The sequence below is a fragment of the Pararge aegeria genome, chromosome 6 (genome assembly GCF_905163445.1).
Source record: "Pararge aegeria chromosome 6, ilParAegt1.1, whole genome shotgun sequence".
In the NCBI taxonomy this organism is placed as follows: Eukaryota; Metazoa; Arthropoda; class Insecta; order Lepidoptera; family Nymphalidae; genus Pararge; species Pararge aegeria.
The window spans coordinates 11,403,574-11,416,381 of NC_053185.1; the positions used below are offsets into that span (position 1 = coordinate 11,403,574).

The 12,808-nt window shown below is 33.6% G+C and overlaps 4 protein-coding genes across 5 annotated transcripts; 1 reads left to right on the plus strand and 3 right to left on the minus strand.

Moving 5' to 3' along the window:
• Positions 1-240: 240 nt before the first annotated feature.
• Positions 241-2,365, minus strand: LOC120624601 (MOB kinase activator-like 4). Its single transcript, XM_039891243.1, has 4 exons — positions 2,133-2,365; positions 1,879-2,042; positions 1,430-1,639; positions 241-1,082 (listed from the first exon to the last, which is right to left on the minus strand). Exons 1-4 carry the CDS (start codon positions 2,187-2,189, stop codon positions 836-838), a joined length of 678 nt encoding a protein of 225 aa, XP_039747177.1. The 5' UTR covers positions 2,190-2,365; the 3' UTR covers positions 241-835.
• Positions 2,366-3,169: 804 nt separating this feature from the next.
• Positions 3,170-4,876, minus strand: LOC120624682 (heat shock 70 kDa protein 14). The gene has a single exon (XM_039891354.1). The coding sequence runs from the start codon at positions 4,646-4,648 to the stop codon at positions 3,227-3,229; it is 1,422 nt and encodes a 473-aa protein (XP_039747288.1). The 5' UTR covers positions 4,649-4,876; the 3' UTR covers positions 3,170-3,226.
• Positions 4,877-5,359: 483 nt separating this feature from the next.
• Positions 5,360-8,383, plus strand: LOC120624399 (T-cell immunomodulatory protein). Of its 2 annotated transcripts, XM_039890923.1 has the most exons (3): positions 5,618-5,747; positions 6,641-6,909; positions 7,299-8,383. In XM_039890923.1, exons 1-3 carry the CDS (start codon positions 5,731-5,733, stop codon positions 7,727-7,729), a joined length of 717 nt encoding a protein of 238 aa, XP_039746857.1. In that variant the 5' UTR covers positions 5,618-5,730; the 3' UTR covers positions 7,730-8,383. The 2 variants fall into 2 exon arrangements, with proteins under 2 accessions (XP_039746856.1, XP_039746857.1); XM_039890922.1 differs by having other exon boundaries at positions 5,360-6,909.
• Positions 8,384-8,466: 83 nt separating this feature from the next.
• On the minus strand, positions 8,467-12,262 carry LOC120624402 (corepressor interacting with RBPJ 1). Its single transcript, XM_039890929.1, has 5 exons — positions 12,044-12,262; positions 11,453-11,547; positions 11,007-11,257; positions 10,591-10,843; positions 8,467-8,642 (listed from the first exon to the last, which is right to left on the minus strand). The coding sequence occupies exons 1-5, from the start codon at positions 12,113-12,115 to the stop codon at positions 8,582-8,584; spliced, it is 732 nt and encodes a 243-aa protein (XP_039746863.1). The 5' UTR covers positions 12,116-12,262; the 3' UTR covers positions 8,467-8,581.
• Positions 12,263-12,808: the final 546 nt, after the last annotated feature.

Below are 12,808 nucleotides of genomic sequence, written 5' to 3' on the forward strand. Positions count from 1 at the left end.
ACTAAAAATTCACTTTAGCCAACCTCGGGACATACATGTAACATAATTTTACCATCAAAATTTGTCATTGAACAAAATTAGTAATCTTCTTTAATTTGTTCATAATAGTAAAAATCGCGGTATCATGGTACAAAATTGGATTCTAGTGTTCTCCTTTGAAAACACTCATCTGGCACATACAGAACTTATTGCTTACTATAATTGCACTTAGGGATAAACAGTTTAAAGAATACAGTTGTATTTAGAGTCAGAACACATAGTTTATTTAAGTTCCATTATTATACTTAATTACTATTTATAACAAATAGGACTGAATATTAAAAAAGTGTGTTAAACAGATCTCTCAAAAGGTATTATCTTGTCACATTAAAAATATTGGGGTTATTACCATTGGACTGTGTAATATAATATCAAATTCAGCAACATAATTGAAAAAAAAAACATTTTATGAATGCATTTTGATTCCAATATAAAAAATCACTCTTAGTGCCTTATAGTGATTTATGAGCACATTGCAATATTGGCTTAATACATAGTACAACAAGCCTAAAACTGCATTCATAACTTGTTTTTTATTGCAATTTATCTTCTTGTTGGTAATGGGATGATGACAGTTGCCAGTAGTGCAAATTTAGCTCCAAGACAATAATATAACCTTAGTTAAAAAAATATTCTAAACCTGAACCTGGTTTACCTATTACAGGTAATTGTAAGGTTAGATAGTAATTGCTGTGTAAAAACTTACTAGCTTGTCTAATATAGGTTTAGAATAAATAATCAGACTAGTCAATACTGGGCGTATGCTAGGGAAGTACAGGAAATTAGTATTGCTGAATCAAGCTTCCGATTCGCCTACAGGTTGGGTTATAGGTGTTTCATCATCCAACTTTGGCAGTATTAAAATTTCCTTTGATATTATAGAGTATTTTGTCACAAAATATGTAAATCTTTTACATAAATGGGTCTCCTTCTCAAAAGAATCAAATATTGCTCGGTGATGAAAATATGCATGAGAAAAGATTCTGTAGACTCTTCTACAAACTGATCCCAGCTTTGCTACTGAAGACTCCTTTATGCTCACCCTGAAACATACATATTTAAAAAAAAAATCATTCACTGTGCATCCATATTACAAAAAGCAATTCCTCAAAGTTATGATTTCAAGGAAGTTTCAAAATTCTGTGTAGCTACATAACTAGATTTATTATCAGGAATGGAACTTTTTTTAATAAGACTGGGATAAACTAGAGTTCCTGTTAGAAACAATATTTAAAATATGCACACTGATAGGGATGCTAAGGTATCTTGCCACATGGTGGAGCATGCTTGCCAAGAATATGCCTATTCACTGTTGATTAGGAGGAACTCATTCTATAGGTGGAGGGCAGGGCAGTCTTATAGGTAACAAGGCAAGGGGAGAAAATTTTACCTGCTTGGAAAATATTTGTTGCTATTTAGTAAACAGGCAGCTCCATCCAGAGTGTGCCTGGTATAATCAATAGCAGGACATTCTTTAGGTGTTTTATGTGCAGCACAAAGGAATATCCATTGTTCCGTTGCAGTCATCTGAGTGCATAATTCAGGTTTACATTCACTTTGTAATCTTACAGCTAAGCCATTTAACTCCATGCAAAACTGTCTGGAAATTAAAAAAAACTTTAATTTTCAAAAATTCTGCTTACATATAAATTTAAGGCTAATGATAATAACATTTGTAAAATTGAACCTGAAGATGGGGGTGTGTAAGATCAATTTCCTAACTTCAGCATTGACTTGACTAAGAATTTCTCAAAAAGGAAATAATTATACCTAAAACCTATTAGTACTTATTGTAAATGCGAAAGAGACTTTAATATTTTTTCCTTTAGCGTTAGGTACCTCAAATGTTCATATTTCCACACTCCTTCGTCCTGAGCCTCAGGCATTTTGAGAATTGCTTCTAAGTTTGCAGGATCACGTCTTATCGTCTGTTGAATAAACTGCTGAACTGCCAAAGTGCTGTCCATTTCTTCAAATGGCTCATCAGGCCAGCGACAAAAATCCTGTAAATGTAATTGTTTCCTGTTAGAACTTATAACCACCGAGTTGTATAGGAACAAAACTTTTCAAAACGACGTTGTTATTGATAAAACCTTTGCTTTTGAGCCAGGGCGATTACGCCTAAGGAGGATTTGGACCCCATCAGCCATTTTACAGCTACACAACCAACTTTATCCTAAACAGTTTTTCTTAGATCCTTAGCCTGATATAGCATAGATTGTCCATTTAGCGTTAAATAACTAATATTTCCCACAATAAGAATAGGTATATAGTTGAAATTAACAAAATCAAATCGATAACAGCAGAGTAGCAACCAGTGATCAAAGACTATAAGACTACACATAGAGTATAGACGAAAATATTGGATTGGATGAGGGTTCAAGTCCTTTTGAGGATGTCAACAGATTATTCTACAGTCTGTCCCTTAGTTGTACCAGAATATTAAATAATAAATTAAAAAAAAAACAGTTGAGATTTGTATGAAAATAATTAGTTTTTAGATTTCATGAAATTTTAAATTTTAAAGAAATGAAAAGTCTGGTCTATAAGTCATCGTATCGGTCGGTCAAGACATGACAATGACAAATATAAAAATTATTACAAAGTAACAAAAAATATAAGCCGTCAAGATTGAAAAATCAGATCGTATTCGTTTGAGAACTCTTCACTGACCTAATACTGAATTGTTAAAGTGTATTGAATTATAGTTCGCCATATTATAGTATATAATAAAGCTAGTATTATTAGGTGTGAGAGGTCAGAGGTTTCTCGCCGAATAAAACACCTATTTTAAATTTTGAAATGAACTCCAATTTCGTGAGATCAAAATATAGAGCATGGAATCAAATCAGCCTACCAGAACTTCACAGTCCCTAGTCTGGCCCTAGTGTTTTTGTCTTGCAATCTTACCTACTGGTAAGTGATGATGCAGTTTAAGATGGTTACGAGCTAACAGCGACACCAACAATCGCAATATGGGCCATTCTAAAGTGATGGTTTTTATTTTTTTCAATCATCATGGGAGAGCTGATAGTCAGACAAAAGAATATGTTTTTGTTTTCTTCTAATGTGGCTATTTGAAATAATATACATATACCTAAAATGCCAGTTGGTTAAAAAAACTACTAAAGATTGGAGTTATAAAAAACAATTTATTTATCAATTAAATGCAATTTCAATTTCTAAATTATTCAACCTGTAGTAAGATATTTTCTGGTTGTAATGTGGCCTTTAACTTAAAGGGCTTGCTTAAGTTTTCTACATTAAAAATCTCTTCAGCAAACTTTGCATTGTCTGGATTATCATGAAGAGTGAAACTGACATCTTTTGCATCGTTTTCAACTTCAATGTTAAAAACATTATGAGCAAATGGAGGTGTTCCTTCTTTAAACAATTTTACTGTCTGATCCAAATACTTCAAATAAATATCCTTTCCTAGGAATTCAACTTCAGTACTAGTATCAGTTAAGGATAATTCAGGCAAATCCAATATCATTCCAGCTTGTTTAGCACAGCCAACAGCAATAACTTCATCAGGATTAATACCTGAGAGGACTTCAGCTTCTGGCAGCAAATTTGCTATTGCCGACTGTAATTTAGGTATCTTCATGCTACCACCACATAGAACAATTTTAGTTATTTTCCCATCAAAATTCTCAATGACTTTTTTAGCAGGCTCTATGTATGAGGAAATCTTGGATGATATAATATTTTCGAACCTTGCTCTTGTCACATTTTGACTCCAATCAACACCATCCACTAGAGACTCAATATTGACATGTGCTGAACTTAATGTCGACAGAACATGCTTACAGTTGTCAGCATGGTGTAACAATTTAGACATGGCTCTACGGCTTTCTTGAGGATCTAACTTCCATTTTTGTCTGAATTCCTGTGCTATATAGTCAGCCAAGTCTTTTGTGAGACATTGTCCACCAAGATCGGCTCGGAAAATATTTTTCTCTACTGACATAAACCCACTTGATACTTGGACAACAGATGCAGCGCAGGTGGATCCTCCAAGTCTATAAACAAGGACATTAACATCTTCTGGCAAATCTTCAATATTGTATGCTAATAAAGCAGCTGCTGGCTCGCTGATAACTTGTAAAACGTCAAATCCAGCTAACTCAGCACATTTTACTAATCGTTCTCTACTTGCACTGGACCAGTTTAACGGTGCAGCTAATACAAGTTTTAGATCTCCTTCATTTTGTACGGAATGACTTGCAATGGTGTACAATTTGGCATAAATCTTTGTTGCTATGTTATCTGGATTGGAATAGAGCTTTGTTTCGGACGTTTCGAATTCGTACACTAGCTTATCATCATTTTGGACCCGACATGATGAAGTGCTCTCGACATAAGTGAGATCATCTTCACTAAAATCATTGTTCATGAGACGTTTGTTGTGTTTTATAATGGACTTAGAAGAAGCTTGTCCAGACTTCGCTGGTAGACCAATCTCCCATTCGACACCATTTAAAGCAACAATAGCTGGTGTCACTCTGTCTCCCGCATCATTAGCTAATACCGATGCGGCACCATTGGCAAATACTGCTAAACAACCTGAATTATTACCTAAATGTATACCGTATGCGGTCGCCATTCTGCATAGGTTATGAAACAACTATGTTTATGAATAAAAGTTTTTATTTAGTGCACTGTGTACACAACATTTATGGCATTACTATCTATTACAACTTCACAGTCAATTATTTGAATAACAACTTTTTATGAAAATTTCAATTACGGAATTCACAAAGAAATAAACCTTATATAGAGTCACGTAGTATATCTGTGGAGTCACAGATTAATTAATAATTAGTAGGCTATCTACCAACTACCACTTGTCAAATAACCGTCTGTACTGTGACTATGGAGGGTAGAGGTAAGGAGAGTCATCTTATATGGGAGAAAAGTTGAAAAAGTGTCCAGTGTATGCGCTAAATAACAGTTCAAAAATCCTCCACAATGGCGCTGGTGGATGCACAGGGTATGGTATGAATGTAGCAATCGTAGATGAATTGAAGTATGCCGAGTTAAAAAATTTAATGTCATTATCGACTAAAGTAGTTAATTATTGAGAATTTTAACAACTTACGTTGTACAAAATATTGTGGTAAATATAACCTTACTTCCTTGTATCTCCATACTTCCTTGTTTATTTTTCAAGCCTACTCTAACAATATTTATATTTGGCGCTTCTTTTAAGAGTTACCCTGATGCAAATGTGGCGCCATCCTAATTTAATACATTTTGACGACACTTTTTCATATACACAGATGACTCTCCTTACCTCTACCCTCCATAACTGTGACCCAGTAATATGTACCCAGCAAGAAGAAAAAGCTGTCACTCGATATAAGTTTTTGTTTTGCTTATTTTTAGAAAATGTATCAGCTTTTCCAAGTTTTATAATTGTTGGTGTAACTAACTAGCTCAAAGAGTGTTTTGTTTTCTTCCAAGATATCAGTTTGATTATTATTGGTAGGCATGCACGAATACTGAACTTCAACAAAGAAATTAAAATGTTTAAATATAATTGCATACTTATATTCAATGTTGTCTTTGCGAGTAGTCTTTTTGTTAGTGACATGACGGAGAGCACTTTTGGAAATCGAAAAGATGGTTATATTGCTGCGTTTGGTGATTTTAATTCTGATGAATTAACGGATGCATTTATAATAAATGGATCGAATGTGGAGGTATTATTAGCTTATGACAAGGAACCGTTCTTCCGACCTTCTTCGTACAGTTGCAACTTTAGCGATCTCATTATCACTAGTATAGTACCAGGCGACTATGACGGTGATGCTTACATGGATATACTGGTAACTACACAATTTCAGAATTCATCCAACATCCATGAAGTAAGAATTTTATGGGGTGGAATGCCAAATTTAAATTGTTCTGATGCATCATTAATAAAAGCAATTTCTGTTGGCCAGCCCCTTGTGTTGGACTACAATAGAGATATGATATTGGACCTGTTTGGCATCAATAAACAAAGTAAAAGAGTGTTTTGGGTATTTGATAAATCACGTTCTGCACCTACAGAAATAATGATGAGTGATAATGGAAAATTTAAAGAAATAAAATTGCCCCATTCCCATTCTTTTTTGGATATAAATGATGATAATGCTGCAGACCTTTTAGTAACAACACATGTAGATGTTGAGATCTGGCTCAATGATGAAACTAGTGGTTTTCGATTTAACAATAGTATTGAACTGCTTGTGGGCCATCCAACTATATATGGCCAGGTATTGTTTTTAGATGTGGCACTATCGGGTCAATTTTTTCTTGTTGTGCCAGTCTGTTATGATCTTGAATGTATTAACAGTACAATCTTGATTTATGATAATGAGCAGTGGTATGATTTACAAGTTGATTTCAATGATGGCAAGGGAACCTTATGGAGGTTTGTCCCGCCCAGAGCAGAAGTTTACTTAGAAACAATTACTATGCGCAGTGGAGATTACAATATGGATGGATACCCTGACATTCTCATGACTTTAAGTCCAGTCAATAGTAAAGATACAAAAGCCTTTTTACTACATAATGTTCCTTGCAACTTACCTGGATGTAAATTTTACAGAACATTTGAAGTGCAGTGGGAAAAGTTAAATACATTTGGTAAAAATGTTGTAATGGCAACATTTTATGACCTTTATATGGATGGAGTTCTTGATGTTATATATGTGCAAAAAAATATTACTAATACAAAACAAAAGTACATAATGAAAGCTTTTAGAAATGAGTTAGAATATGACACCAATTTTATTAAAGTCATTGTTGTAACAGGATTAAGTAATGAAAGAGTACCTACAATTAATGGAACTTTGTATAACAGGAAAGTTACATTTGGTAGGTAAACTTGAATAAGCATTTGTTTTATTTTTGATATATTAGCATCTTTGATGTATCTAAATAGGGACATCTACTTGGTCCATCTACCTATATTTAGGTTATTTAACTCCTTATTTACCTTACCATGGGCTTAGTAGTATTTATTAATCTGTCCAGGCCCATATTTTGCATTTTCATCAGCCTATTAATGTCTCAATGCTGGGCACAGGTGTAACATAGACCTGGCATGCTGCTTTAATGAGGGTTGATGATTTAATTATTTTTAGGACAAGTCATAATAACCATGGTTGGATGGTCAAATATGCTCTCTGAGGTGTTTCAATTAGCTAACTCAAAAACCAATATATAAACAAAGTATAAATTAATTCACATGAATATTTTTTCAGGAACAAACCTACCAGGTCCTAAAATCGGTTACAATACTTGGTCACAGGAAGGGCAATATAGGACTGGAGTGTGTGCACAGTTGCCACAGTCTGCTTACTTCGCTTTACAACTACCCTATTCAATATTTGGACTAGATAGAACACCAAATTTTGTTGACACCCTAACTGTTGGATTGTCAGGTTACTCTAAAAGTTGGACACAAATTATACCTAATTCTCAGATAGTGCTAATTCCAGCCCCACCAAATGATCCCTCTGAGTGGCGAGCACAACTCTTTGTCACTCCAAGTAAAGTTATTCTTAAGAGTGTGTTTGTATTGACAGCTATAATTGTTATAATAATTGGGTGTGTTACATATTTGCATTGGAAGGAAAGAAATGATAGGCAATATATAATTGAAATTGATGAGCAAACTTATGTAAAGCTTTAGTCTATTTGTTTTTTCTAGTAGGTTAAAACCAAACAACTAACAACACTTATATTATAATTGTGTATGTTTGTAACCTGTTCGGCTTAAATGCTACATTAATTTTGATTATTTGTTGTAAGTTTATCTGTGATTTATTATATTATTCTTGTCATTGTTAGGTTAGGTTTAGGCTCCCATCTTAGACTGCATCAACTTTGCAACCAGAGGAGATTGCAGTCTAGGACTAATTTGTAGCAGATAAAAAAAAGTTAGGGAACATGACTCTTACTTCTTAGGTACCTTACTGTTATAATTATTAGTTGTCAGTAATAATAAGTGGGGCTGACAACTTACCTCTTATTATTGCTATCTTTTCATTTGGGGGTCAATTATCCATATATTATTGAAATATTCATCATGACTGTTTGAATTTTAGTTATAAGTAATCTATCTGTAATATTGAGGCCACAGGTTTATTTCGTCACTGAATACAATAAATAGATCAGTTATGAAGAGTTGCCAATTCTATTATACTCAAATACTTAAGTTTACTCCTGTCCATCTATTACCAAAATAACCTACCATATAAACTACTTGATAAATTATCTCTAATAATAAAGTTCTTAAGTAAATAAGTCATATAGTTCTGTGATTTAAAATTAAAAACATTATTGAGCTTTTGTAAAATGTATAATATAATAACTTGTATTGAAAAGTTTGTTTCATTTAAGGCAATTATACTTCATATGATTATAATATAAACATTTGCAAAAATTAATTTTATAGTTTTACATAGCTATTTGTTAAGTTTTACATACATTGTTGTGGCATCAATGAACAAAGTTAAATAAAAGCCTTAAAAAAACTTTTATTCTAATGTTTGGAACTGTGTTTATGCTTTTTGTCTTTCTTTTTTTCCAACTTCTCCAATTTTCTGAAAAATAAGCAAAACATAGTATATTACAATTGGTGCCAATTCTATGGATGGATGAATGTACGTTTGTTTGTTACGCTCTAACGCGATAATGAATGAACCGATTTGGCTAAAAGTTGGGGAAGACCTACATATTATATAGTATGGAATAGCTCATAGGTTGATTTTTATCCCTGAAAAGCAAACAACTCCTACAGGATAGCATCTTTATTTTTTCGCATTTGTCTTTCAAAATCCGCGCAACGGAGTTTTAGATTTGAGGACCCGAGAAGTGGCAAAGGTTGCTTTTTATCCCGGACAAACAAGCAGTTCTTGTGGGTGTGGGTGTAGTTTGCTACTATGATATTTTTATTTTTATTATTAATGTACAAAAGAATCCTTAAAAATAATAAATGATGGTGAGGACAAAGGGGAATTAAAAAATTGACTCATCTCTTTTCTAATATTTAAAGTGTAAGAGTCTTTCTCTTAATTTTTGATGCCTCTACCATATAGTACTATCCACCATATATGGTATTTTCGCTCTATATTTTAACTGCACAGCAGATTTTTATATACCCTATATTTATAACTTTTCCTGAGATTTTTAAAATATCTAAATTCACGCGAACGAAGACGCGGGCATTCAAATATCTATATCTATTACTTATAATAGATACTGAACCCAAAACTGTATTTTTTTCATACGTGTCTGTCTGGGCCGCGCATCACATTGAAACTACTAAATGAATTAAAATGAAACGTTGCACGATTTGAGTTCATACTCCAAGGAGACACACGTTTTTATAAATTCAGCTCAGTTCATTGGCAGAAGGGATGAAAGTGTTTAAAGATTTATAACCATAACTCTGTCAAATGTAAACCAATTTAAATAATTATTTTTGTATTCGATAGGTTATACTATCACCCCACTTAAGGTTTAACGATACTGAAAACACAGTGTTGCCACATTTATGAGAACTTCATTACTGGATTAAATGGAAAATGTTAGAAATTTTATTAGTTATAATTTAGCATATAATCAACTAACAATGCGATTTCGATTCTTCCTTTAAGGATTACTAATGTTTGATAGTGATAGGAGCTGAGACATTATGGATTCCACATTATCTTTCAAATTTCCAAAGAAGGGCACCCATCAATTTATTGACTTGGGTCAACATTGCTTACCCACTGCTATCCACAAATATGTAGTGCAGCGGCTAAACTGAATATTATTATTGCAGTCCTTTTTTGTAGGGAATTCAAAGTATTTTAAATACCGCAAAACGGGCGCAGGTTTTCGGGACAGGCATTAGCGATTGTAAATGATTACGTGATTGAAGGTTTCAAATAGTACCCACTATTTGAAACCTACAATCTTCTTCAATCGGACTACAGCTCCCAGAGCAAGAACACATATATATGTGTCAAAATATTTAAACAAACGGGAGCAATAATATTATTTGTCCCGTTTGTTTAAATATTTTGAAATACTATCTGTACTTCATATCATACGTTTGTATATTTGGCACTTCCACTAAAAACATTTTGTATCTCAATCATTGAGATTGGTGTAGAGTATGTAACATTACGCTGCCTCCCGTTATTTACGTGGGCAAAGCCGCAGGGCACATTTAGTACCTAATAATTTTCATAAAGGTATAAAAGTACCCTTTTCCAATAGTTGCTGTCCAAAAGGTTAGCACTGTATTATTTACTAGACAATTAAGTACAGAAATGGCACCAGTGTGTCTGTGACATTGTGTATAACCAGACAGACAGTGGTTATGTGTAATTGTATTGAAAACTATTGAACCTTTAACTTGAACCTTAGTCTTTACTAAGATGGAAATTGACTTTAAAAGAAATACTTTTTTCAATTAATGTGTAGACTGGGTTTATAAATATATTCTGCACATAAATAAGTCAAGACATCAATATAATAGCCAATGGAGTCAATATTTACTTGAGTAATTTTTTTTTCTGCTTCTTCGTTAGTTGACTGATCAGGTCCGTTTCAGTGAGTGATGTATCATTGTCAACAATTTTGCTGGCAGCAAGAGGCATAGCCCCGGGCTTCATTACAAGTCCTGAGTCTCTCATATGTTGCATCAAGGTAGGAACATCAGGCTTTTCTTCCTCATCCTCCGGTGTAGATGCAGATGCCTGTAAAGCTCTTGCTTCACTCATTGATAGTGAGTACATAGAACATTCTTTATCTGAAATGATTGTTTATTTAATATTAGTGATAATAAATAACAATGCTTGATTAACTGCTTGTATTAATTTTGTGGTGCAATTTTTAACATCGGAAAACAAATCAACGCAGACTAGAACTGGCAATAAAATCTCAAATACAATGTAATTGAATAAAAAAACTACCTGTATTAATGTGACCCCATTTGTGGCATTTAATGCATCTAACATTTCTAACCAAAATTCCAAAAGGCTGATCCCGGATTTCATTGTCTCCTTTACAATAGCTCTCTCTGGGAGCATTGTACTTTCTTTGCCATTCAAATTTATATTCTGGCTCATTGTCTTCACGTTCCCTCTCTTTTTTCACACCAGGTGGAGGCTCATACATGAAATTTAAACTCAATTTATCTTTACTATCTTTGCTTAGTAGGGCTCTGAAAAGATAGAATAGTTATAACTAAGGTCTAATATCTCTTTATTATACAATATAATAATTTAAACCATTATAATTATGTATACATGTATACATAGACTTGTTTCTACAGTTGGTCGGTTAGTTTCTTATTTCAATATAAATAGGGCTCTGACAAACCAAACTGTTATGTTACATTATAATAAAGAACTCTTACTTGTTTTCATGCAGTTCCTGCTCCTTTTCATACTGCACTCTCAGTTCTTCCTGCTTCTTTTTATATGCATCAGTTTTCTGTTCAGCCATCCATACCTAAAAATTATATATACATTAGTATTGTTGAAAAATCTCACAGCTACTAAATCTACTCTAGAAGGAGTATTGTGAAGAGGCTACATTTAGAACTGATAATTAAGCAGCTATTCCACGAACGAAAACATTCCGAGGCTGACATCAGTCAGGCAGGCTGGAAAAATATGCCAAATGGACTCCAACCTGTCTTTAAGTTGGAGACATGCTATGCCAACCTCATAGTGGCGTGTTTGACATGGCTGATAGATGAATAATTAGACTGATGTTTTCCCATGAGATATTTTTCTACTTTTTCGTGAGTGTGACATGTTCCGAGGCAAAAATTTGCGTAAGCCAGTCAACGAAATGATAAATTTCTCAATGCCAAATTTAATTTATTTGCTTTAACAAATACCTCTCTGTTCTTGTTAAGTTTGAGATTGATTGAAGAGTACCTAGTGCCTAAAGACATACCTAATGTAAATCATTAACAAAATAAAGATGTAACAATAATAACCCTTTTCAAATTATCTCTGGAGGCTGGATGGAAGAATTTCTTGCACATATAATTATTAAATCCCTTTCCCATTTTTTATATTGTATTTATTTCCTGATAAAAACCTGTCTTTCACAAATTACAATGACAATTACGAATTGCGACGGTAACTATATAACTATTTATATTTTATTTACTGGTCTGTGACGGTAACCCAGATAAAAGCATCCGCACCTCAGATTTTACTGGCCACACTGTGTGCCACAGTTTCCTCACAAGCACAGAATAAAAAATATTTAATTAGATTGTAGGTTTGTTTAAAATATCGATAGTTTTAATTCGATTAATTTTTTTGGTGATCTTTCAATGTTTTCAATTAATCGATAAGTCCTTCTTCATCATGAAAAACTAAGCATCGAAAGTCGATAATTTTTGTTTGAAGACATCCGTGTCGCAGTTGTCTTATAAGTGAGAGGCTTCGGATTCGAACCCCGGCGACCGAATTTTCTGTGGTCCTGCCTGGTGTGATGCACTTAGGTTGAGGCAGTAGCCTAGTAGGTAAGTATACCTACTTACCTACAAGCAATTAAGCGTTTCGGTACAATATCGCGTAGAAACAGGGTTATGGTATTAACTGCCATACTCCTAACAGGCTAGCCTGCTATCATCTTAGGCTGCATCTTCACTTAACACGGGTTAAGATTGTAGTGAAGGTCTGAGTTTGAGCTCCAGCTCCAGCACGTTTAAACGTTAAACTAGCAAACAATAAGCAATTAAATATCACTT